The 25,854-nt window shown below is 35.1% G+C and overlaps 2 protein-coding genes across 7 annotated transcripts in view; one reads left to right on the top strand and one right to left on the bottom strand.

Moving 5' to 3' along the window:
• LOC126745406 (protein roadkill) overlaps window positions 1-14,484 on the bottom strand; it is a 35,390-nt gene extending 20,906 nt beyond the window's left edge. Inside the window, exons 1-2 of one of the 2 annotated variants that reach the window (XM_050453246.1) lie at window positions 14,277-14,484; window positions 1,862-2,038 (exon numbers count right to left, since the gene is read on the bottom strand). In XM_050453246.1, coding sequence (XP_050309203.1) covers window positions 1,862-1,939 — 78 coding nt within the window. In that variant the 5' untranslated portion in view covers window positions 1,940-2,038; window positions 14,277-14,484. The remainder of the gene's footprint in view (window positions 1-1,861; window positions 2,039-14,276) is intronic. The other variant, XM_050453247.1, reaches the window with a different exon arrangement.
• A 1,119-nt stretch (window positions 14,485-15,603) lies between these two features.
• LOC126744860 (histone-lysine N-methyltransferase 2C-like) overlaps window positions 15,604-25,854 on the top strand; it is a 141,075-nt gene continuing 130,824 nt past the window's right edge. For all 5 annotated transcript variants that reach the window (XM_050452428.1, XM_050452426.1, XM_050452427.1 and 2 more), the window contains exons 1-7: window positions 15,604-15,815; window positions 16,765-16,900; window positions 16,986-17,108; window positions 17,164-17,296; window positions 19,740-19,860; window positions 20,977-21,155; window positions 21,224-21,399. In XM_050452428.1, coding sequence (XP_050308385.1) covers window positions 15,813-15,815; window positions 16,765-16,900; window positions 16,986-17,108; window positions 17,164-17,296; window positions 19,740-19,860; window positions 20,977-21,155; window positions 21,224-21,399 — 871 coding nt within the window. In that variant the 5' untranslated portion in view covers window positions 15,604-15,812. The remainder of the gene's footprint in view (window positions 15,816-16,764; window positions 16,901-16,985; window positions 17,109-17,163; window positions 17,297-19,739; window positions 19,861-20,976; window positions 21,156-21,223; window positions 21,400-25,854) is intronic.

The following is a 25,854-nucleotide window of genomic DNA, read 5'->3' as shown; positions in this document are numbered from 1 at the left end:
TATTGATAATTGCTAAAAACCGCTCTGCGGATCTATTACTACACATCAACTCAGGAGACTGTATAACATTAATTACTATATTGAAATATTTTTATAATTTAATATCGAAATTAGTAATTTAATTAAATATTTGTCACATTAGCTCTATAGAGAGAATTTACTATCTGACTAAGCCTTACTTCATCAAAAGCGCTGTTAACCAGTTAGGCTTGAATGCGGCTAAATGTAGTGTGGCCAGTTACTCTAGATCAAAAACACCCTTAAATTTTAATTACTTTATTAATGATACTATTTTGAGTAGATTAGAGCAAATTACTGATCTTGGTATCACCTTTGACTCTGAATTTACATTCGTTCCACACTTCAATAACATAGTCAAGTCAGCCCCGGGAAGGCTTGGGTTCATAATTAGAAGTTCTCAGAGTTTTACTTTGGAATCTACATTAAGACTGCTTTTCTGTTGCTTTGTGAGATCAAAACTGGAGTTTGGCTGCACTATATGGAACCCGCTCTATCAGAATCATGTTGGTCTCCTTGAATCTGTTCAGCGTAGATTTGCTAAGTTTTTGGCCTTTGTGCAGGATGGCATATATCCGGTAAGAGGGTTTGATCATCGGGAACTATTGGAACGCTTCAATCTACATCCATTACATCTCAGAAGAATGCTCTTCTCTGTAAAATTCCTGCATGGGTTACTGAATGGATTCATTGATAGTCCTGTGTACTTCTTTCTGGTGTACGTTTCATGGTGCCTAGGCTTAATGCTAGACATCCCCTAACATTCTTTCTGCCAAGGCCTCATACTAACATCCTGTTGAAATCGCCACTATATACAATATGCGCTATATTTAATCGGATCTGTAACATGTGCGATATAAATTTCTCTCCGGTTCATGTGATTGTCGATATCTTGGTGGATCATTACTCTTGGGATTAAGACCCATGTGTTTAAGTTATAGTTAGTAGGTATATTGCAGTTAATTTAATTTAGTTTTGTTGAATATGTGATTATCTTGTTACTTTTTTTAAAAGCTATGTGTACATAATGGCAAAATGTTATTAAGTCAAACTAAAAAACTATATAGATATTCGGATATACTATACTTGTCATAAGATATTTTCAAAAACTTTAAACACATAGTTCAAAATAGTAACAGGTTGATAGTTAATCACTTTAACTGCCTCCTTTCCTGAAATGACCTTACTTGTAAGCCAAGCCTTTGTAATTTGTAAACCAAGGTTAAAAATGTGCAAAAGGGGCTCTACCAAGAAATCACTGCAACCTTTGATAAATCCTGGAACCAAGAGATCCGGTGCAGGACAAAAATACTGAGCAAACAAATTATAAAATATCTGTAATAATAAAATTACTTCCAAATCTCTCACTTATTGGGCCTCTCTAATAAAAATTCTATTTTTAAGCATTTTGAAGGGTAACAACAAGTACCAAGTGTATATTGAAATACATGCCTTAGTTTGACTATTGTTGATTGGGATGCTTTTTTGGCAATGTATTTTGTACTTTTTTTTTTTTTTACTGTATTATTTATAATTATAACTTGACAAATTGTTAGATTGCAACTAATGGTTTTTGGGACTTATCAGTATATGTGTTGTGACCTTTGCACATACAGATATTAGGCTAACTAGGTGTAGGTTGCAATATTCTGTTCATTATTATCTTTGTATCAACCTAGCAAATCTGCTATAATATTGTAAATTCATCAGTATTTAGGACTTTTGTCTACTTTTTTAAAACTATATAAATGTCTAAGTATAAAGATAATAAAAGGGGAAGGTTACCAGGAGTACTGTTCCTTCCAAATAAATGAAAAAAAAATAATTGTATATGTATACTAACTTGTGTATAGCACCAATTTTCAGCTACAGGAGTATTGACTTCTTGTGGCGGCGGACTCGGGACTCGACTCACCGCCATAGTACTTGTCGGATGCAGGATGATGGAAGTCCGGGCAGGTTGCCCGGCGTCACAGAAATGGGCCAACAATTCTTTTAACTGATTTAGAACGATGAGGCCCTGAAAAGAAATATCGTTAAATATTTGGGGGTATTTGTATTGGTTAGATGCATTCTTTGAGCCAACAATAAATATATGTTTCAGTCTTATTTATATAGCCCCTGTCATGTATGAATAAAGGAAGGGAGTTGTTGAGACTATAAACTGAATAGCCTGAATACTACCTGATTGTTTTCCTCTTTTATTTGTTCCCAACCAAACATAAGAAATAATAAAAAAACAACACTGGTTTAATAATTTTGTGACAAAAGGATGAAAGTCAATTGGTCATTTGCGCATAACTTCTGCTTCCACTCCATCAGAGATGATTAAAAAAGTAAGACACTCACGTTTTTTTTTACCTTAACAGTCCTGGCACCAAATCCCAGGTTCGAAGGAGGTCACCAGCTGAAAAACTTCAATAAACTTATATTTCAAAACAACAATTTTAGTTTATATAGCACAATCAACATGTAAATATTTCATATTTTATTTAATGAGGTTTGTTTTTGTTTATTTGTAGTTTCAAAGACAGCCCAGAAAGTATAACCAGAAACACACAGATACTGCTTACATTAGATAACCACTATACAGATCGTGTTATCGTGAGCTACGTATTACCCAAAATAATGGCAACACCGCTTGGTTGCGGCTTGCAGGCGCCGGAATTTTTCGTGTTTATTTTTTGAACCGGGAGTCAGCAGACCTCACTTTGCTGTGTTACTGTACGTTGCATTAATAATTTTTGAGCGTTATTTTCGTGTTTTTTTCTCTATGGCTGTTTATACCCCTTCCGAAAGAGTTCAACTAATTAAATGGTTTTATGGAGGCAATTCGGCAGTACATGTAGAGATTTGTTTTCAGTGACATTTGAGAATAGACCGATTTTTTGTGCAAAAAGGGTTTTTAGGAGATATGGCATTTTTGATACCCATTTTTGGCCTCAAAAACGAGGTCAAAAAGCGACAATTTCCGAATTTTCAAAGTGCTCTCATTCCCTTATTTCTGATCGAATCCTGTTATAACCCGGTATTTTCGTGATCTACTTGATGAGAACAATCCGCTGGTATAGTAAGTTCGAATTCGAAAAAAAAAATTTTTCTGAAAAAAATCCAAACGGGGGGGTATACCCGAAAAATGAAAAAACCCAAACTTTGAAGGACCATATCTCGGCTTCTATGGGAGCTATCGGGAAAATTCCAACGGTATTGTCTTAGTTTCGTCCTTCTGAATCCAACGAGACCACCCACACGATCGTAGCTTTTACGATAGCCAAGATATGACATTTTTGATGTCCATTTTTGGCCTCAAAAACGAGGTCAAAAAGTGACAATTTCCGAATTTTCAAAGTGCTCTCATTCCCTTATTTCTAATCGAATCCTGTTATAACCCGGTATTTTCGTGATCTACTTGATGAGAACAATCCGCTGGTATAGTTAGTTCGAATTCGAAAAAAAAAAAAAAAAAAATTTGGAAAAAAATCCAAACGGGGGGGTATACCCGAAAAATGAAAAAACCCTAACTTTGAAGGACCGTATCTCGGCTTCTATGGGAGCTATCGGGAAAATTCCAACGGTTTTGTCTTAGTTTCGTCGTTCTGAATCCAACGAGAAAATCGCATGACCGTAGCTTTTACGACAGCCGAGATATGACATTTTTGATGCCCATTTTTGGCTTCAAAAACGAGGTCGAAAAAATACACGATTTCTTAGTTCTGCTCGGATTCCCTTATAACCCGGTATTTTCTTGATCTACTTGATGAGAACAATCCGCTGGTATAGTTAGTTCTAATTCGAAAAAAAAAAATTCTGAAAAAAATCCAAACGGGGGGGTATACCCGAAAAATGAAAAAACCCAAACTTTGAAGGACCATATCTCGGCTTCTATGGGAGCTATCGGGAAAATTCCAACGGTTTTGTCTTAGTTTCGTCTTTCTGAATCCAACGAGACCATCCACACGATCGTAGCTTTTACGATAGCCGAGATATGACATTTTTGATGCCCATTTTTGGCCTCAAAAACGAGGTCAAAAAGAGACAATTTCCGAATTTTCAAAGTGCTCTCATTCCCTTATTTCTGATCGAATCCTGTTATAACCCGGTATTTTCGTGATCTACTTAATGAGAACAATCCGCTGGTATAGTTAGTTCGAATTCGAAAAAAAAAAATTTTCTGAAAAAAATCCAAACGGGGGGGTATACCCGAAAAATGAAAAAACCCAAACTTTGAAGGCCGATATCTCGGCTTCTATGGGAGCTATCGGGAAAATTCCAACGGTTTTGTCTTAGTTTTGTCTTTCAGAATCCAACGAGACCATCCGCACGATCGTCGCTTTTACGATAGCCGAGATATGGCATTTTTGATGCCCATTTTTGGCCTCAAAAACGAGGTCGAAAAAATACTCGATTTCTTAGTTCTGCTCGGATTCCCTTATAACCCGGTATTTTCGTGATCTACTTGATGAGAACAATCCGCTGGTATAGTTAGTTCGAATTCGAAAAAAAAAAATTTTCTGAAAAAAATCCAAACGGGGGGGTATACCCGAAAAATGAAAAAACCCAAACTTTGAAGGACCATATCTGGGCTTGTATGGGAGCTATCAGGAAAATTCCAACGGTTTTGTCTTAGTTTTGTCTTTCAGAATCCAACGAGACCATCCGCACGATCGTCGCTTTTACGATAGCCGAGATATGGCATTTTTGATGCCCATTTTTGGCCTCAAAAACGAGGTCGAAAAAATACTCGATTTCTTAGTTCTGCTCGGATTCCCTTATAACCCGGTATTTTCGTGATCTACTTGATGAGAACAATCCGCTGGTATAGTTAGTTCGAATTCGAAAAAAAAAAATTTTCTGAAAAAAATCCAAACGGGGGGGTATACCCGAAAAATGAAAAATCCCAAACTTTGAAGGCCCATATCTCGGATTCTATGGGAGCTATCGGGAAAATTCCAACGGTTTTGTCTTAGTTTCGTCTTTCTGAATCCAACGAGACCATCCGCACGATCGTCGCTTTTACGATAGCCGAGATATGACATTTTTGATGCCCATTTTTGGCCTCAAAAACGAGGTCAAAAAGTGACAATTTCCGAATTTTCAAAGTGCTCTCATTTCCTTATTTCTGATCGAATCCTGTTATAACCCGGTATTTTCGTGATCTACTTGATGAGAACAATCCGCTGGTATAGTTAGTTCGAATTCGAAAAAAAAAAATTTTTCTGAAAAAAATCCAAACGGGGGGGTATACCCGAAAAATGAAAAATCCCAAACTTTGAAGGCCCATATCTCGTCTTCTATGGGAGCTATCAGGAAAATTCCAACGGTTTTGTCTTAGTTTTGTCTTTCAGAATCCAACGAGACCATCCGCACGATCGTCGCTTTTACGATAGCCGAGATATGGCATTTTTGATGCCCATTTTTGGCCTCAAAAACGAGGTCGAAAAAATACTCGATTTCTTAGTTCTGCTCGGATTCCCTTATAACCCGGTATTTTCGTGATCTACTTGATGAGAACAATCCGCTGGTATAGTTAGTTCGAATTCGAAAAAAAAAATTTTTTTCTGAAAAAAATCCAAACGGGGGGGTATACCCGAAAAATTAAAAAACCCAAACTTTGAAGGCCGATATCTCGGCTTCTATGGGAGCTATCGGGAAAATTCCAACGGTTTTGTCTTAGTTTCGTCTTTCAGAATCCAACGAGACCATCCGCACGATCGTCGCTTTTACGATAGCCGAAATATGGCATTTTTGATGCCCATTTTTGGCCTCAAAAACGAGGTCGAAAAAATACTCGATTTCTTAGTTCTGCTCGGATTCCCTTATAACCCGGTATTTTCGTGATCTACTTGATGAGAACAATCCGCTGGTATAGTTAGTTCGAATTCGAAAAAAAAAAATTTTCTGAAAAAAATCCAAACGGGGGGGTATACCCGAAAAATGAAAAAACCCAAACTTTGAAGGACCATATCTGGGCTTGTATGGGAGCTATCAGGAAAATTCCAACGGTTTTGTCTTAGTTTTGTCTTTCAGAATCCAACGAGACCATCCGCACGATCGTCGCTTTTACGATAGCCGAGATATGGCATTTTTGATGCCCATTTTTGGCCTCAAAAACGAGGTCGAAAAAATACTCGATTTCTTAGTTCTGCTCGGATTCCCTTATAACCCGGTATTTTCGTGATCTACTTGATGAGAACAATCCGCTGGTATAGTTAGTTCGAATTCGAAAAAAAAAATTTTTTCTGAAAAAAATCCAAACGGGGGGGTATACCCGAAAAATGAAAAATCCCAAACTTTGAAGGCCCATATCTCGGATTCTATGGGAGCTATCGGGAAAATTCCAACGGTTTTGTCTTAGTTTCGTCTTTCTGAATCCAACGAGACCATCCGCACGATCGTCGCTTTTACGATAGCCGAGATATGACATTTTTGATGCCCATTTTTGGCCTCAAAAACGTCAAAAAGTGACAATTTCCGAATTTTCAAAGTGCTCTCATTCCCTTATTTCTGATCGAATCCTGTTATAACCCGGTATTTTCGTGATCTACTTGATGAGAACAATCCGCTGGTATAGTTAGTTCGAATTCGAAAAAAAAAAATTTTTCTGAAAAAAATCCAAACGGGGGGGTATACCCGAAAAATGAAAAATCCCAAACTTTGAAGGCCCATATCTCGTCTTCTATGGGAGCTATCAGGAAAATTCCAACGGTTTTGTCTTAGTTTTGTCTTTCAGAATCCAACGAGACCATCCGCACGATCGTCGCTTTTACGATAGCCGAGATATGGCATTTTTGATGCCCATATTTGGCCTCAAAAACGAGGTCGAAAAAATACTCGATTTCTTAGTTCTGCTCGGATTCCCTTATAACCCGGTATTTTCGTGATCTACTTGATGAGAACAATCCGCTGGTATAGTTAGTTCGAATTCGAAAAAAAAAATTTTTTTCTGAAAAAAATCCAAACGGGGGGGTATACCCGAAAAATTAAAAAACCCAAACTTTGAAGGCCGATATCTCGGCTTCTATGGGAGCTATCGGAAAAATTCCAACGGTTTTGTCTTAGTTTCGTCTTTCAGAATCCAACGAGACCATCCGCACGATCGTCGCTTTTACGATAGCCGAGATATGGCATTTTTGATGCCCATTTTTGGCCTCAAAAACGAGGTCGAAAAAATACTCGATTTCTTAGTTCTGCTCGGATTCCCTTATAACCCGGTATTTTCGTGATCTACTTGATGAGAATAATCCGCTGGTATAGTTAGTTCGAATTCGAAAAAAAAAATTTTTTCTGAAAAAAATCCAAACGGGGGGGTATACCCGAAAAATGAAAAATCCCAAACTTTGAAGGCCCATATCTCGGATTCTATGGGAGCTATCGGGAAAATTCCAACGGTTTTGTCTTAGTTTCGTCTTTCTGAATCCAACGAGACCATCCGCACGATCGTCGCTTTTACGATAGCCGAGATATGACATTTTTGATGCCCATTTTTGGCCTCAAAAACGAGGTCAAAAAGTGACAATTTCCGAATTTTTAAAGTGCTCTCATTCCCTTATTTCTGATCGAATCCTGTTATAACCCGGTATTTTCGTGATCTACTTGATGAGAACAATCCGCTGGTATAGTTAGTTCGAATTCGAAAAAAAAAAAATTTTCTGAAAAAAATCCAAACGGGGGGGTATACCCGAAAAATGAAAAAACCCAAACTTTGAAGGACCATATCTCGGCTTGTATGGGAGCTATCGCGAAAATGTCAACGGTTTTGTCTTAGTTTTGTCTTTCAGAATCCAACGAGACCATCCGCACGATCGTCGCTTTTACGATAGCCGAGATATGGCATTTTTGATGCCCATTTTTGGCCTCAAAAGGAGGTCGAAAAAATACTCGATTTCTTAGTTCTGCTCGGATTCCCTTATAACCCGGTATTTTCGTGATCTACTTGATGAGAACAATCCGCTGGTATAGTTAGTTCGAATTCGAAAAAAAAAATTTTCTGAAAAAAATCCAAACGGGGGGGTATACCCGAAAAATGAAAAAACCCAAACTTTGAAGGACCATATCTGGGCTTGTATGGGAGCTATCAGGAAAATTCCAACGGTTTTGTCTTAGTTTTGTCTTTCAGAATCCAACGAGACCATCCGCACGATCGTCGCTTTTACGATAGCCGAGATATGGCATTTTTGATGCCCATTTTTGGCCTCAAAAACGAGGTCGAAAAAATACTCGATTTCTTAGTTCTGCTCGGATTCCCTTATAACCCGGTATTTTCGTGATCTACTTGATGAGAACAATCCGCTGGTATAGTTAGTTCGAATTCGAAAAAAAAAATTTTTTTCTGAAAAAAATCCAAACGGGGGGGTATACCCGAAAAATTAAAAAACCCAAACTTTGAAGGCCGATATCTCGGCTTCTATGGGAGCTATCGGGAAAATTCCAACGGTTTTGTCTTAGTTTCGTCTTTCAGAATCCAACGAGACCATCCGCACGATCGTCGCTTTTACGATAGCCGAGATATGGCATTTTTGATGCCCATTTTTGGCCTCAAAAACGAGGTCGAAAAAATACTCGATTTCTTAGTTCTGCTCGGATTCCCTTATAACCCGGTATTTTCGTGATCTACTTGATGAGAACAATCCGCTGGTATAGTTAGTTCGAATTCGAAAAAAAAAAATTTTCTGAAAAAAATCCAAACGGGGGGGTATACCCGAAAAATGAAAAAACCCAAACTTTGAAGGACCATATCTGGGCTTGTATGGGAGCTATCAGGAAAATTCCAACGGTTTTGTCTTAGTTTTGTCTTTCAGAATCCAACGAGACCATCCGCACGATCGTCGCTTTTACGATAGCCGAGATATGGCATTTTTGATGCCCATTTTTGGCCTCAAAAACGAGGTCGAAAAAATACTCGATTTCTTAGTTCTGCTCGGATTCCCTTATAACCCGGTATTTTCGTGATCTACTTGATGAGAACAATCCGCTGGTATAGTTAGTTCGAATTCGAAAAAAAAAATTTTTTCTGAAAAAAATCCAAACGGGGGGGTATACCCGAAAAATGAAAAATCCCAAACTTTGAAGGCCCATATCTCGGATTCTATGGGAGCTATCGGGAAAATTCCAACGGTTTTGTCTTAGTTTCGTCTTTCTGAATCCAACGAGACCATCCGCACGATCGTCGCTTTTACGATAGCCGAGATATGACATTTTTGATGCCCATTTTTGGCCTCAAAAACGAGGTCAAAAAGTGACAATTTCCGAATTTTCAAAGTGCTCTCATTCCCTTATTTCTGATCGAATCCTGTTATAACCCGGTATTTTCGTGATCTACTTGATGAGAACAATCCGCTGGTATAGTTAGTTCGAATTCGAAAAAAAAAAATTTTTCTGAAAAAAATCCAAACGGGGGGGTATACCCGAAAAATGAAAAATCCCAAACTTTGAAGGCCCATATCTCGTCTTCTATGGGAGCTATCGGGAAAATTCCAACGGTTTTGTCTTAGTTTCGTCTTTCTGAATCCAACGAGACCATCCGCACGATCGTAGCTTTTACGATAGCCGAGATATGGCATTTTTGATGCCCATTTTTGGCCTCAAAAACGAGGTCGAAAAAATACTCGATTTCTTAGTTCTGCTCGGATTCCCTTATAACCCGGTATTTTCGTGATCTACTTGATGAGAACAATCCGCTGGTATAGTTAGTTCGAATTCGAAAAAAAAAAATTTTCTGAAAAAAATCCAAACGGGGGGGTATACCCGAAAAATGAAAAAACCCAAACTTTGAAGGACCATATCTGGGCTTGTATGGGAGCTATCAGGAAAATTCCAACGGTTTTGTCTTAGTTTTGTCTTTCAGAATCCAACGAGACCATCCGCACGATCGTCGCTTTTACGATAGCCGAGATATGGCATTTTTGATGCCCATTTTTGGCCTCAAAAACGAGGTCGAAAAAATACTCGATTTCTTAGTTCTGCTCGGATTCCCTTATAACCCGGTATTTTCGTGATCTACTTGATGAGAACAATCCGCTGGTATAGTTAGTTCGAATTCGAAAAAAAAAAATTTTCTGAAAAAAATCCAAACGGGGGGGTATACCCGAAAAATGAAAAATCCCAAACTTTGAAGGCCCATATCTCGGATTCTATGGGAGCTATCGGGAAAATTCCAACGGTTTTGTCTTAGTTTCGTCTTTCTGAATCCAACGAGACCATCCGCACGATCGTCGCTTTTACGATAGCCGAGATATGACATTTTTGATGCCCATTTTTGGCCTCAAAAACGTCAAAAAGTGACAATTTCCGAATTTTCAAAGTGCTCTCATTCCCTTATTTCTGATCGAATCCTGTTATAACCCGGTATTTTCGTGATCTACTTGATGAGAACAATCCGCTGGTATAGTTAGTTCGAATTCGAAAAAAAAAAATTTTTCTGAAAAAAATCCAAACGGGGGGGTATACCCGAAAAATGAAAAATCCCAAACTTTGAAGGCCCATATCTCGTCTTCTATGGGAGCTATCAGGAAAATTCCAACGGTTTTGTCTTAGTTTTGTCTTTCAGAATCCAACGAGACCATCCGCACGATCGTCGCTTTTACGATAGCCGAGATATGGCATTTTTGATGCCCATTTTTGGCCTCAAAAACGAGGTCGAAAAAATACTCGATTTCTTAGTTCTGCTCGGATTCCCTTATAACCCGGTATTTTCGTGATCTACTTGATGAGAACAATCCGCTGGTATAGTTAGTTCGAATTCGAAAAAAAAAATTTTTTTCTGAAAAAAATCCAAACGGGGGGGTATACCCGAAAAATTAAAAAACCCAAACTTTGAAGGCCGATATCTCGGCTTCTATGGGAGCTATCGGAAAAATTCCAACGGTTTTGTCTTAGTTTCGTCTTTCAGAATCCAACGAGACCATCCGCACGATCGTCGCTTTTACGATAGCCGAGATATGGCATTTTTGATGCCCATTTTTGGCCTCAAAAACGAGGTCGAAAAAATACTCGATTTCTTAGTTCTGCTCGGATTCCCTTATAACCCGGTATTTTCGTGATCTACTTGATGAGAATAATCCGCTGGTATAGTTAGTTCGAATTCGAAAAAAAAAATTTTTTCTGAAAAAAATCCAAACGGGGGGGTATACCCGAAAAATGAAAAATCCCAAACTTTGAAGGCCCATATCTCGGATTCTATGGGAGCTATCGGGAAAATTCCAACGGTTTTGTCTTAGTTTCGTCTTTCTGAATCCAACGAGACCATCCGCACGATCGTCGCTTTTACGATAGCCGAGATATGACATTTTTGATGCCCATTTTTGGCCTCAAAAACGAGGTCAAAAAGTGACAATTTCCGAATTTTTAAAGTGCTCTCATTCCCTTATTTCTGATCGAATCCTGTTATAACCCGGTATTTTCGTGATCTACTTGATGAGAACAATCCGCTGGTATAGTTAGTTCGAATTCGAAAAAAAAAAATTTTTCTGAAAAAAATCCAAACGGGGGGGTATACCCGAAAAATGAAAAATCCCAAACTTTGAAGGCCCATATCTCGTCTTCTATGGGAGCTATCAGGAAAATTCCAACGGTTTTGTCTTAGTTTTGTCTTTCAGAATCCAACGAGACCATCCGCACGATCGTCGCTTTTACGATAGCCGAGATATGGCATTTTTGATGCCCATTTTTGGCCTCAAAAGGAGGTCGAAAAAATACTCGATTTCTTAGTTCTGCTCGGATTCCCTTATAACCCGGTATTTTCGTGATCTACTTGATGAGAACAATCCGCTGGTATAGTTAGTTCGAATTCGAAAAAAAAAAAATTTTCTGAAAAAAATCCAAACGGGGGGTTAGTTTCGTCGTTCTGAATCCAACGAAACCATCCGCACGATCGTAGCTTTTACGATAGCTGAGATATGACATTTTTGATGCCCATTTTTGGCCTCAAAAACGAGGTCGAAAAAATACTCGATTTCTTAGTTCTGCTTGGATTCCCTTATAACCCGGTATTTTCGTGATCTACTTGATGAGAACAATCCGCTGGTATAGTTAGTTCGAATTCGAAAAAAAAAAAATTTTCTGAAAAAAATCCAAACGGGGGGGTATACCCGAAAAATGAAAAAACCCAAACTTTGAAGGACCATATCTCGGCTTGTATGGGAGCTATCGCGAAAATGTCAACGGTTTTGTCTTAGTTTCGTCTTTCAGAATCCAACGAGACCATCCGCACGATCGTCGCTTTTACGATAGCCGAGATATGGCATTTTTGATGCCCATTTTTGGCCTCAAAAACGAGGTCGAAAAAATACTCGATTTCTTAGTTCTGCTCGGATTCCCTTATAACCCGGTATTTTCGTGATCTACTTGATGAGAACAATCCGCTGGTATAGTTAGTTCGAATTCGAAAAAAAAAAAATTTTCTGAAAAAAATCCAAACGGGGAGGTATACCCGAAAAATGAAAAAACCCAAACTTTGAAGGCCGATATCTCGGCTTCTATGGGAGCTATCGGGAAAATTCCAACGGTCTTGACTTAGTTTCGTCGTTCTGAACCCAACCAGACCATCCGCATGATCGTAGCTTTTACGATAGCCGAGATATGGCATTTTTGATGCCCATTTTTGACATTGGATGGGTTTTTTTATACATCTTGATTTGTTTTTAAATATTATTATGAAAGAAGACTTATACATATAGTTGTCAAAATAGTATACAAATTTTATCGCGACCTCATGGAATATGGCAGTATCATGGTAATTTTTTTAGTTGATACAGTGCTTGTCCCATTTTACATCAGGCATAAACATTCAAGGTAAAAGTTGAAGGTTGATAAAATAAGTAAGTTCATTAATCTATAAGTTACTGATCAAATATAATAATATTTTGAGTTAATGAAACTGCACTAAAGACTAAGCATCAGACTGGAAATTAAATACCAAGAGGTGAATGTGTGAATTAAAGCCTCCATTTTAGCCTCCAACATCAAAAAAACAGATGAATTCCTATATTTTAATCATTAAGGACCAGTGCCAAGTATAAATTATGTAAACTTAAAAATCAAGTATCTGAAAAAATAAAACAGTACAACACTTCAATTATCAAACTTAATAACAATACCAATATGTCATGTACATGCCTGAGGAATTTCAGAATGTTGATTACCCAGTCTGGTGGTTCTAGAGATAAATTAATTCAAGCCATGATTAGTATGGTGACAACTGATAATGTCTCTTGTAGGTCTTAATGAAACATGAAAATAAACTTACAGCACCTTACTATGAGGATATTTCATACAGTGTTAAGAAATGTTGAGTTCTTTGATAATGTGTTTTCTGAATAATATCTTGATAATTGATTGGCCCTGTACAAGAAAAATTAGTTTGATTTAGAAACTCATGTCCATTCAGTCAAAATAGTTTTATTTGTCACTCTGGACATTTAATTACCACAAGTACCCCTTGATTATATCAAAACCTTTAGTCAATGTGAAGCATCTTAAAATTTGAATAAATAAGAAAATAAACCTAAAGAACAACAAAAAAATGCCCAATACTTTCTTTGAAGAGTAATTGTGTGTGTACTTGTATATTTATTGATTTATTTCAGCAGTCATTTCATGTACTGATGAATATTTTAGAGAATGTATGCATTATTTGATATTTATAATTGAAAAGAAACAATCTGGATCCTGGATCTGTCATAAATAAATAAAAGTGGGAAGGATATAAAGGCAGCAATGCTCATAGGTTTGGAAATTAAAGGCTGATTTAGTTCTTTTGCTTGAAAAAGAAACAGCCTTTCATTTCCTAAATTAACAAAAATTTACAAAAATCTTCTAGCATTCTGCCTACACTCTATAAGAAGTTGGAAAATTGCAAGTATTTATTTATACTCTGTCAATAAAAAGTCATACATAAATATTTAAAATAGATATTGTATTGTTATAAAAAATATGGAAACTACCTGTGTGTGTGTGCACAGTCCTGTTAAAACACTTTTTAACCAATGACTTACTTTTACATGCATATTTACAGAAATGAAAATTAGATCAGTTCATAACACAGAAAAAATGGAGAGAAAGGAAGCTGGCTGCACTATAGAGCATAAGCATTTCCTCTGTAAACTGTATTATTATATTCCAAACAACCAGATTGCAGGACTCAAAATGTAAAGTTTCCTAACCAATATTAACGGGATAAACACAATAGAAAACAGTGAAAAAGATTTTTAATGGAACACTGTAACCTTCATCTTATCAATAATTTTAACTTCTCTACTCACCTACCTACTGTTGCATAAGGTTTGTGGCAATTTAACCATAGGTGGGTCGTAATTAACGAATTAGAGTTTCACTAACTAAAGGGAACTATTGGGACCTCGTATCTGACTTTTTTACGCACAAAAATATAAATAAGACGATAGCTTAATTAAAAAATTATTTAGCAAAATGTTTTCATTTCTGTGCTCCCAACTGACAAACAATTTGTTGACATGCGCTTGCGTCAACGACCGTCAGATGTCACTTGTCAAATGTTGACAGGCATAACACATTGACGGACGGCGTAATGAATCTTAAGCCTGCGACACACGCAGCTTAGTTATTTAAGACTCCATTTCGCTCGATGACGTCACAATACACAACTCCTCGAGACAGGCGCCCGTTTAATTCAGCGAAATTCTTAGTTATTGCAAGATCACGAAAAAAAATATTTTTTATTTGAAATATTAAGTTAAAGAATACTGAATAATGTCTAAATTACACGATATTTCTTTTAACTTTACTATGTGAGAGAAAGTTCCTGATTGTAAACTGTTATTTATTACACAAATTCATAATTCCCAATTTATCCTCCCCCAAATGGTGACTTCTCATTTGTATCAAGATAATAAGCTCCATGCTCTCCTTGTTCTATCGGAAGTATCGGGGTATACGAAGAACAGAGGTCTTTGTACATAATCCGAAAAGAAATATTAAATATTTTGGACAACGCCAGCTTAAAAACTGATTGATAGTCAAACTTTCCGCGTAATACTCATACGCCCTTCGATGTGAGCAGCATCCAAATATCTCAAACGTACATCCAGGTTGATGGATCCCTCTATTTGGAAGAAATCTACATGACCCGAATTAATACTGATTCCCAGATGTCCAATATTGTTTTGAATTGCTAAAACATACTTTCTCGAAACTTGATAGCGTATGGATATATTTAACTTGCTTGATTGTTAACTTAATACCCTTGAGAGGCTTTTCTGGTGTGTATATGTAAAACTTAACATCCTCTGGCGCAAAAATATTACATCGTCTGTAGCATTCTTAATTTGCTAACTTACTAGTAGTTACAGTAAGTACAGTAGTAAATTACAACTAAAGGTTGAAAACCTTTCATAATTGATGCTTTGTTTGACAGTGAGTGGCATTAAAAGTCCAGTAAGGGACTGTTCAATCAACCAAAGAATATCAATAAATTTTTTACTTTTATATTTTACGCACAGCCTAACGAATTCAAATCTCCCGCCACAGCATTCAGGATGGAGGTGTCAAAGCAGACAACCCGCATTACTCCAACGTGTGTCAAACAACTGTCACACTTGTCAACGTTGTCATTCGGATAATTTGGGTTGCTGGGTTTGGGATTTTGGGTTATTTTTATTTATATAAAATTTATATTATATTTTATTAGTGTAGATATGTTTTTTATCATTATGCTACGAGAATAGTTCATAAGTTCTATGATGCCTTTTAAACCTGGCTTCTATCGTTTTGCGGGTAGTTTTTCAGTTTTCCTATTGATGAATTTCAGCCCAAGTTAATCAATGGTAAGCTTGGATTTTTTTTTACTTACTTTCTGGTATCAATCTATTACTGTTTACCTAAATATTATCCCTATTTTATTACGGGTACATAATACACATGTAAAGACTGGTTTCTAAGTTAGTTTTTATTTGCTATCCCATTCCTCCATCAAAATCTCTATAGACTAAGTAAAATTTCATACCTAATTTTATTACATTGTTGAAGTATTACTGAACACTGAATTTAATATATTTTTTAAACTTGTAAGTAAGTTTAAAAAAGAAAACCCTTCATTTACTTAGTATAATGTAACTAGGGATCTGGAAAATGTTTCATATCATTTATGCCGAGTGAATACTAGTGATAGCTCGAGCATAATAGTGTTTAAGAAAACCATAGTGTCTCTTGAAAAGAAACAACAAGAGCCAATTTTCTAGAACCATATATGCTCTTATGTACGTAATTTTAATAAAGGCATTAATGAGTTCAAGGTTTTTAGTAGATTTTTCCCATCTTAGAAACAAAATAAAATCATATCAACAGAATCAAAAATTTTAAGAAATGAGCGATATTGAGTGTGATATTAGTGGACCCATGCAATAACACCTCTACAAACCCCACACCTTATACCTTACACCTTAATATTTAACCTGACATTCAACCAGAACTAAAACATACCTTTGAATGTTTCCTGAACTCTATTCTATTCCTAGCATTTTTTAAAATAAGCCAAATATTGAGATATTAGCATATGAAATCCCTTGGTTTTTAAAAATTGGTGGCCCACATCGATGACGTCATGCGCCAAGCACTAAGGCCTTGTCTTTGAGTGGGTGTTGACCCATGACGACCAACTAGTCTTGTCAACCGATTTGTTTAATTCCCCAGTAAATGTGGCCAAATGACTCAACTCAGAGGAATTAATAGTTTCTTTGCCATAACATTCTAAATACAATCTAGGTTTTATTTAAGATGGATGACATACCGCCTGGTCTAGATCCAGACGAACTTATGGATCTAGAGGAACCAGAAACTTATGAAATCGAAGAAGAAGATGATGATATACCTGATGATCCAGCGGCGTCGCCTTTTCAGCAATTTTCCTCCGGTAACGCTTCATTTTCCTTTAAAATAGATTAACCATTTTTGTCTAGTATAAATATAAAAATATAAGTTAATTTTTAATCGTTTAGGTCCAGCTTCCAATGCTACATCCGCCACTTCCTCGCCTAACGATGACTTTCCGACGCCATATAATTTCACAGGGAAACCCCTTACCATTAAAAGGGGCAGAGGTCGCCCTAGAAGGGAAGGAGGTAAGAAGAAACAACAGAATAATTTATCTTCATTGAATTTTTAAACAAATCTTAGGGAAACCATCTAGAAGAGGGGGAACGGGCATGCCTAGAGTGAGAAGGTCTCGACCCTCAGGGTTTTCTAGAGCCAGAGGGTCAAGGAGTGTTAGACAACCAGATAGGATGGACTATGATTTTCCTTATCTCGGGTAAGACGACGTTTCTTAATTAATTCTAAAGTATTCAGTTTAATAGTGAAGGAGTTTGTCATTATTTCATGTATGTTTGTTCCCGTTTTCTTATCTCTTTTTTTGATCAATATTCAATGATTACAATTATATTGGCATATCAGTGAAATTAATAAAAGACCTTCATATTGACTTGCTTTAATCATTAGTAAATCAAATCAAAAAATACTTTGGTATAAAGGCCTTATTATAAATATTGGATGACTTAAAGCTATTAAACACTAAATAAAATTTACGATGAGATATATAAAAAAAAGGTGACATTTAAATTAAAATAAGTTGTGTGTTTAAAATTTGGTAGATATAAAATATGTCAATAAAATTACCAACAAAATTTTATTTAATACAATACAAGACATTTAAATTTGCTTGCACCAGCATCACATTAACACAAACAATAAACAAATAAAAAGACAGTTATAAAATCACAACAACCATTTACTAAAATAATCTTGAATACACACCAATTTTTTTTTTATATATTGTATAAATTGGGATCTTGGCTCTTTGTTCTTTAATTTATATATAAATTCAATTACAAATTTGGAAGTTAATGGAAAGATCTTTTATATGCTGATGACACAGTTGTTATATTTGACTCATGAGAAAGACACAATCAAGATAATTAAAGAATGGCTTGACTCACATAAATTCAAGGACTATATCTAATTGGCCACATACATTTTTCTAACTTAAAAATTGGAAATCTACCAATTCCTATTCATGATATTTTAAATGCAAAGTATTTGGGAATTATAATCGATAGGAATTTAAAATTGGATTTGCATATTGCACATTTAATACAAAAATTAAACTTTCTTGTATAGTATATTTTAGTAGTATTCAACCAAAGTTTGGTGGAATCAATTTTAACCAACATTTATAATAATATTATATAAAAGCAGCTGAATAAATACATAAAATAATCCAAACATCAACACAAAATAAAGAGTACAATTAGTAACTTTTGACCTTTCTAACCTAATTTCTCTTCTATTGGATAAAAATGCAACCTTTTTCAGAAATACATATTTTAAATTGTAGTGTTTATATATGCATATTGATGAAATGTTAAGGAGGCTTAATTGCTTTTAACTTTACAAAATCGATAACAATGTACAACCAAGCTATTTAGAAAGCTACTTGGTGATTACATTTAAGTGAAGATTACATTTTCATACATATAATGTACAATCAATAGATAGTATTCAATTATGATTTTCTCTATATGAAATTTCTATGCTATGTGATGAGTACCACTTGACATTCCACCATCCAATTCAAGAAAGTTCTCAAGTTTTCAGTTTTAAGAAACTTCAAAGCAGTTGAAATAATTCCTTATTTATTCCAGGCATTTAAAGTTATTTCCTATACTTTCATGACTTTTGAAGTAATTTCATGCAACAAGTAGTAATTTCAATAATAGGTAATATTCATTTTCGTTTTTTTTTTTAAATTTGTATGCTCTATATGAAAGATCTGTGTCAGCAAAATTCAGCACCTCCTCTTTTCTACTCAAGAAACCTATTGGTGCCGAATTCCGTGCCGGAATGGCAAATATAGTCCGACAATGAATTATTCGACAAATCTTCCTAAACGGCTGTTAAGATTTTCTCCCAGAAATTTAAAGTAATTTCCTACAAATATATGTATATTTTACTATACATAAAGATCTTTGGTAGGGTTTCCAGACCGGGATTCCGTGACAGTTTATTAATTTAATTAATTTACATATTTTTTAATCCCGAAAATCCCGGGATTGCTGTATGTATCCGAAAATCCCGATTTTTCGTAACATATAGTTATGAATATTTACTAACAGTACCGCCAACAAGTGTCGAAGCTGAGAGAGCCTTTTCTTCGGCGGTCACCTTTGCGACTAAACTTAGATCTCGTTTAAGTGATTTATCTTTAGATACCTTAGTGTTTTCAAGAGCATATTTAATTTTTTATAAACAAAACTAACTGTTTAATTTCAAAGATCTTTTGTATTTATTTTTGTTTTAAGGATATATTTCTGTCTCAAGTTTGTTCTTAGACTTTTTAGTTAGGTTGTTAGATAGTAGGTACCTAGGTATGTAATATGTAATACGTAATGTACAAATGTACCGAAAATGTTTTTAGTTTTGAATTTTTAAATAATTTGTTTTCAGTTAACTGCATTTTTATTTGTTCGGGATACTGTTATTACTGTTAAATGTTTTATCAAAATATAATTAGGATCGGTCCCGGGATCCCGATCACGAAAACTGGAATTTCTAATCTTTAGTACTAAGTTGGACATAATTCTAAGAACTAATAAATATTAGGTACTGTGTACTATACAGTTTGAGTTATTACTATGTATATATTTGATAAGATTTCACATCCTCTTATTAGTATTGTATTTTCTAACCTTTTACAGGCCCAGCTCAATGGATGACTTAGCACTAGCTGATCTTGAGGGATTTTTTTTTCCAGACCGAGATCGGGCTTTTCCACCACTCGACGAATTGCCTTATGCTCCTGAAGCATGGCCTGGGAAGGTAAACTAACTCATTTCCATTACATAAGTAAATAAATAAATAAATAAACTTTTATTATGGAACAACAAAATATTACATAAAAGGTAACATTCACATAAAAATACAGTAGTAGTGGGCAGTTTTAATACAATACTACTTTATACTAAAATCGTTACTTAAAATTACTAAACTTTACAATAAAGGTATATGTGAATCTAACAGAAAAACCTTGTATTTCTTCTTGAAAGTGAAAAGTGAGCATGATCTTATTAAGATGTATACATCAAATTTAACAAAAATACTCCCTGGTAGGCAAATGAGTTTTTAAAACCTTAAGTTCTATGTATTCTAGTTTCCTATCAGTTCTATTAGGTTTATATTTTTATAATCTCTGTACAATATTAATTTTTTTTAAATCGTGTTCATTAGGGATATTGACATTTGCAAAAACTAGGTTACGCTCAGATATACTTTCTGAAATCGCTACAGATGATTTAGACGTTACTAAATTATCCAAATTCGTAAATATTAGGCCAATTGGGGTTTGAGAATTCGCCTGGATCTTTATTCAAGTTGGATCTGTTGTAACTTGTGTTAAATTAAAATTTCCGACTATATTTGTAAAATGGACTTTTTGAGGTGTATTTTGTAAGAAATTTATATTAAAATTACCAATAATAATAATTTAGTGCTAAAAAATCTTAGTTTATTCATGGTGTACGATAGATACATATCAAAATCTGTTTTTTTAATTGTTGAAAGTAATATTGGAAAACATCATAAAAAGTGTCATATTTGACACTCACATATAGTCCTTGCACATTAAACAGCTAGTATTTGGTTGATTAAAACATATTTTTTTGATTTAACACTTTCAATGAAATATCTTCCTTATCTTCAGTTGAAATCATCTGCCTATCATGGTCAGAGATATGCGTGATATTATCCAGTTGAGATTCAGGTGAAGGCCTCATTATCCCTTAAAAAAAAAGAATATTTTTCAAATCTTGTGAATTAATATCATTTAGCTCAAAATGCACGTTAAAATCTTCCGCAGAACCAGAATTTTCTTTGGCTTAAGATATGTAAGAAACCGTAATAAACAAATCAAAGTTTCTATACGGTTCTTACTTGTAGGTGTGCGCTTTATGCAATCTCGGTGAACGTAGTCAGTTAGGACAGGGCGAAATGCTCCGCTTGAACTGTCCGGAAGGTTTTACTCCCCAGAGAGCACCGAGCGAATTTGGCAGTTCGTCTAATCAACAGCATGAAAGAGATGCGGGTGATAAGAGTCCCCGGGGTCCTGTTACTTGTCGGTAAGTACTTACTAACCTTCAACAAGTTGTTTCTATTTCGCTACATATTTAAAAATCTTAACTTTTAGACGGAATAAAAATTTCAACAGAAGCCGTAGTTTCTTTTCAAATAACGAGCACATCGACGAGCTGACGATCATCGGATATACGGAGGAGCCGAGCGTTAATATACTGTACGAACCCAATGGACAGTTCTACATTCATAGAAATTGTGCCTTATGGTCAAATGGCGTCACTAGAGCCGGTAACTGATAATCTTAACTAACTTATTTAAAACGGTAAAAATATTATACATATACAAACTCGGAAGCTATAGTAAACTACAAAGGTACTAACAAACAGTACAGACGTTATTTAGGTACGAGTGACTTTTTAATTAAATAAATGAGCCGCCCAGAGGAAAAGTGGTATATGTCAGTATTTTTTAATTTTTGAGTTATACCATTAATTATGTTTCTACTAGTCTAATATATTCAGTCGAAAACTGGTATAAGTCAAAATTTTAACTTAGCTAAGATAAGAGCTTCCTACCGTGATTCCTCTCAACATAATGGATTCGTTCGCTGGAATAGTGGTATAAGTCAAGGCACCACGCTGTTCCGATGTCGCGCACGGTCCTATTAAACTCGCTTTTTCTTGTTTAGTCAGGTTTTTTTAGTGTTATGGTACGTAGTGTGTAGATCAGTTACTGTAGCTAAGTAAAAAGATATGATAGAACTTCTTCAGTGGATTCCCCCGATTCAGCATCAGTTCTTCCTGGACTTACTGACAAAAGAACATGCTGTTGACAGTGGTCTATTATCTGATTCTGATGAAGATTAATTTGTTTAATAACTTGTTCTTACTCTCCTTACTGTAAGTTTAGTATGTAAGATAAGTAGTAGTAATGTTTTGCTCTTCAAGCTCTATATTTTTTGAACACTTTTATCAGTAATAGATATAATAGTAAACATACTACAGCTATTAGTTTTCTTTGGTTCATCAGTTTTGTGAAATTTGGTTAACTTTTACGAGGAAAAGTGATATAACTCTCCAAGCTATGTTTTTGAAAAAAACTTACTGGAAGAATGACATTGGGCGGAAAAAATGTAATCAATGGGCGCAATCAGTAAAAATGTTTACCATATGAAATTTTAGTACAGGGTTATTATAAATATGTACAAAAAAGTAAAGAATATGTTACTGTGATTTTTTAATACATCCAGATGCAAAATATCAATTTTCTACTTTAAGGGAGTTAGACCACTTTTCCGCTGAACGGCTCAAATGTCTTTTATTTTTTGAGAATATTTGCACTAGTTAATTGGGGTAATATCGTTTCGTCAAAGTCAAGCAAGGTGTGAGTGTCATCATTTTTTTTTTCATAAACTCGAAATATTTTATGTTTTTGTTGTATTCTTGTGTAGTCGGGTTCCTGAGGATGGATTTAAGGGTAAAAACACGGTGCTAGCATAAGGACTTAGATAATTAGGGCAATTTTGGTGGGACCATTATTTTGCTACTATTCTTGGCAAATCTTCACTAGTCTTCAGAATATTAAGAACTAATTGGAATATTTTTAAAAGCTTGAGGAAAGAAAGCGCATTTCTTACACAATAGTTTCATATATGAACACTTCTTGTATGTTGAAAACTTTCTGATTTGGGGGATATTTGTTAAATAAGATCTGAAAGTCCCCAAATTTGAAGTTTTTGAAACTAATATTGCAACATCAAGATTATTTATTAGATTTTTGGACATAACTTCACTACTCTTGAAACTAGAACTAATTGGAATATTCTTAAAAGGAGTTTGAGGAAAGAAAGCACATTTCTTACTTAATAGTTTCATATATGAAAATTTGTTATACCTCGAAAACTTTCTGATTTTGGGAATATTTTGTCAAATAAGGTCTGGGAGCCCCCAAATTTGAAGTTTTTGAAACTAATATTGCAACATCAAGATTATTCATTAGTCCAGATTATTTTTGGACATAACTTGAGAATCTTTCAAATTGCTTTTTTTATATAGTAGATTTCCTGAGGATGGATTTAAGGGTAAAAACATGGTGCTAGGTTAAAGATTTGGATAATTAGGGCAGTTTTGGTTGGACCATTATTTTTGCTAGTATTTTTCTTTGGCAAATCTTCACTACTCTTGTGACTAGAACTAACTGGAATATTCTTAAAAGCAGTTTGAGGGAGGAAATGTATCTTTTAACAACTTGTTTCATAATATATGAACTTGCAGTATTTTTATTATTATCTGTGATGGCAATAATGAAGTTTTTGTTACTTTTTGTCTGTCTACTCAACTTCATTTGTAATGTTCCAAAGCTTTTGCTTTTATTCCTAGTTGTTTTTCATTATGTTTATTTTACTAATAACTTTCTTTAACTTTTTATATTTATAATAATTGAATGGGTGATTGGAAAAAGGATAACATTCCAAAAATATGGCGAATTGAAGTGAGATAGCAATTTTTTGAATATTTGTATTTTCTATCCGCTGAGCGCAAAAACGATAAGATCGCCGGCCGCCTTCATATAAAAACATTGCCGTTGAGTGGAAAAAGGATAATATTACTGGAATATTATCGTTTATCCACGCACACCTTCGGAGTCGGCAACAGCGGGATTTTAGTTTGTTTTGCGATTTCATCAAGTAAACAGTGTTGTTTAGATGTTGTTGAAAAGTGTTTTAAGAGTTGTTTAAAAAGTGAATATTATTTGACCTGTCGTGAATATTAAAGTTATTTAGAATTTAATAGTTTGGTATTTAGTGGGTAAGTCCGTATGTAGAATATTATAATTATTGTTGAATAGAAATATTAAAATTTGATCTTTGTTTATAGAAATGTCGGATTCGGACTATTCGGAGGAAGAACCCGCAAACTTGGGCAAAAAGCGAAAGCTTAATAAAAAATTACACACAAAAGAAAGGGAAAAATTGGCAAGACAGAAAGGAGCAGAGTTTGTTACACATAAAAGTAAACTAGTTAATGCTAAAGTAACCGGGCCAGATTGCACCTGTCGTAAGAAATGTATGGCGGTTTTTACATTTGAAGAAAAACGTTCAATCATCGAAATCGTTTATAGTGGAAGACCAAAAAATGAAAAAGATACATACCTAATCGGATTGATAGAAAGACATGATGTCGTTAGACATCATCCTGTGTCAGCAGGAGCTAGACAGTTTTCTTCTTCTTTCAATTATTTTGCTATGAAAGGTGCGTGCAGAGTTGAAATTTGCGGCAATGCTTATATAAGTTTACATGCTCTCTCCAGCAAAGCCGTACAACGCTTAACTAAAATAGTTGAAACCAAAATTTTACCAGTTGATATGAGAGGAAGACGAGCAAATCGTGCAAATAAACTTGTGTCACGATTGTCGCCAAAATTGAAGATCACATACAATATACAATCATTTCCGAAAAAAAGTCTCATTATTCTTCTAAGTTAACTATCTACTTAGATGCGAGCTTGAGTGTAACTAAGATGTATGAGCTCTTCATCAATGAAAATCCGGATTTAAAAAATATCATAAAGTATGAATATTATCTGCGACATTTGCGAGAAAACTACGGATATCGGTTTGGTAGACCCCAGGTCGACGTTTGCTCAACCTGTGAAGATTTGAATGTAAAAATAAAGTCAACAGCTCTTAATGAAACAGCAAAAAGATGCGCAGTTGCAGAACTTATGATTCATAGAAGCCGAGCATCTAAATTTTATAAGAAACTCCAAAAAATCAAAGAGACCTGTAAGTAGAGAAGTCACGTTGGAGCAATAGTCTTTGATTATATGCAAAACCTTCCCCTTCCTTTAATGCCAGTTCAGGAAATGTTTTATTTACGTAAACTTTGGTATTACGTTTTTAATGTCCATAGCCTTGGCAACGATATATCCATGTTCTATACACATACAGAGGGTGATGCTCAGAGAGGCCCCAATGAAGTCAGTACGTCGGTTTTGGACTTTATTGCCAATCATATTCCTGAAGAAGTAAAAATCTTGCATGTCTTTAGCGATGCATGTGCAGGTCAAAACCGCAATCATACTTTAACCAGGTTGTTTACTGCACTGAGCATGAATAATGGATTTCAAGAAATTCATCAGTATTTTCCAATCCGGGGCCACAGTTGTCTGCATTGTGACAGAAACTTTTCAGTTATTAAGCGCTCTTTAAAAAAATTCGATAGGATTTATTCTCCTGATCAATACAACAAAATCATTGCGTCTTCCAAGAAAAAGAACAATAATAAGTTCCAAGTAAAACGGCTAACAAATGCCGATATACTGGATTTTAAAGGCTGGTGGCCGCAATATTTTAAAAAGACTGTTGAAATAAAACAGTCCTTCACCATAAGTAAATACAGGCATTTAATATATACCCAAACAATGAAAGGCTATATCAAGGCTTCTGAATTCATTGATGGTGTTACCTATGGTCTTTTTAATATGAAAAAACAAGACAATATAAACCTTCCCAATTCGAAAGCATACAATGGCAAAATTCCTATCAACTCCAAGAAGCTAGAAGATGTTTCTAAAATAATACATTATATACCAGATGAATACAGGGCTGATGATATACAAACAAATCCCACAACAAATAGAGACCACAGTGACCCAGAAGACTCAAAGGCATATGAATGTCACTTGTTTCAAGTTTGTGTCATGTTTGTTTCTTAAATAAAAATTAGTTCTTCATAAATGCCC

This window comes from Anthonomus grandis, chromosome 15 (assembly GCF_022605725.1).
Source record: "Anthonomus grandis grandis chromosome 15, icAntGran1.3, whole genome shotgun sequence".
In the NCBI taxonomy this organism is placed as follows: domain Eukaryota; kingdom Metazoa; phylum Arthropoda; class Insecta; order Coleoptera; family Curculionidae; genus Anthonomus; species Anthonomus grandis.
This window is presented reverse-complemented; position numbering and strand designations above follow the sequence as displayed.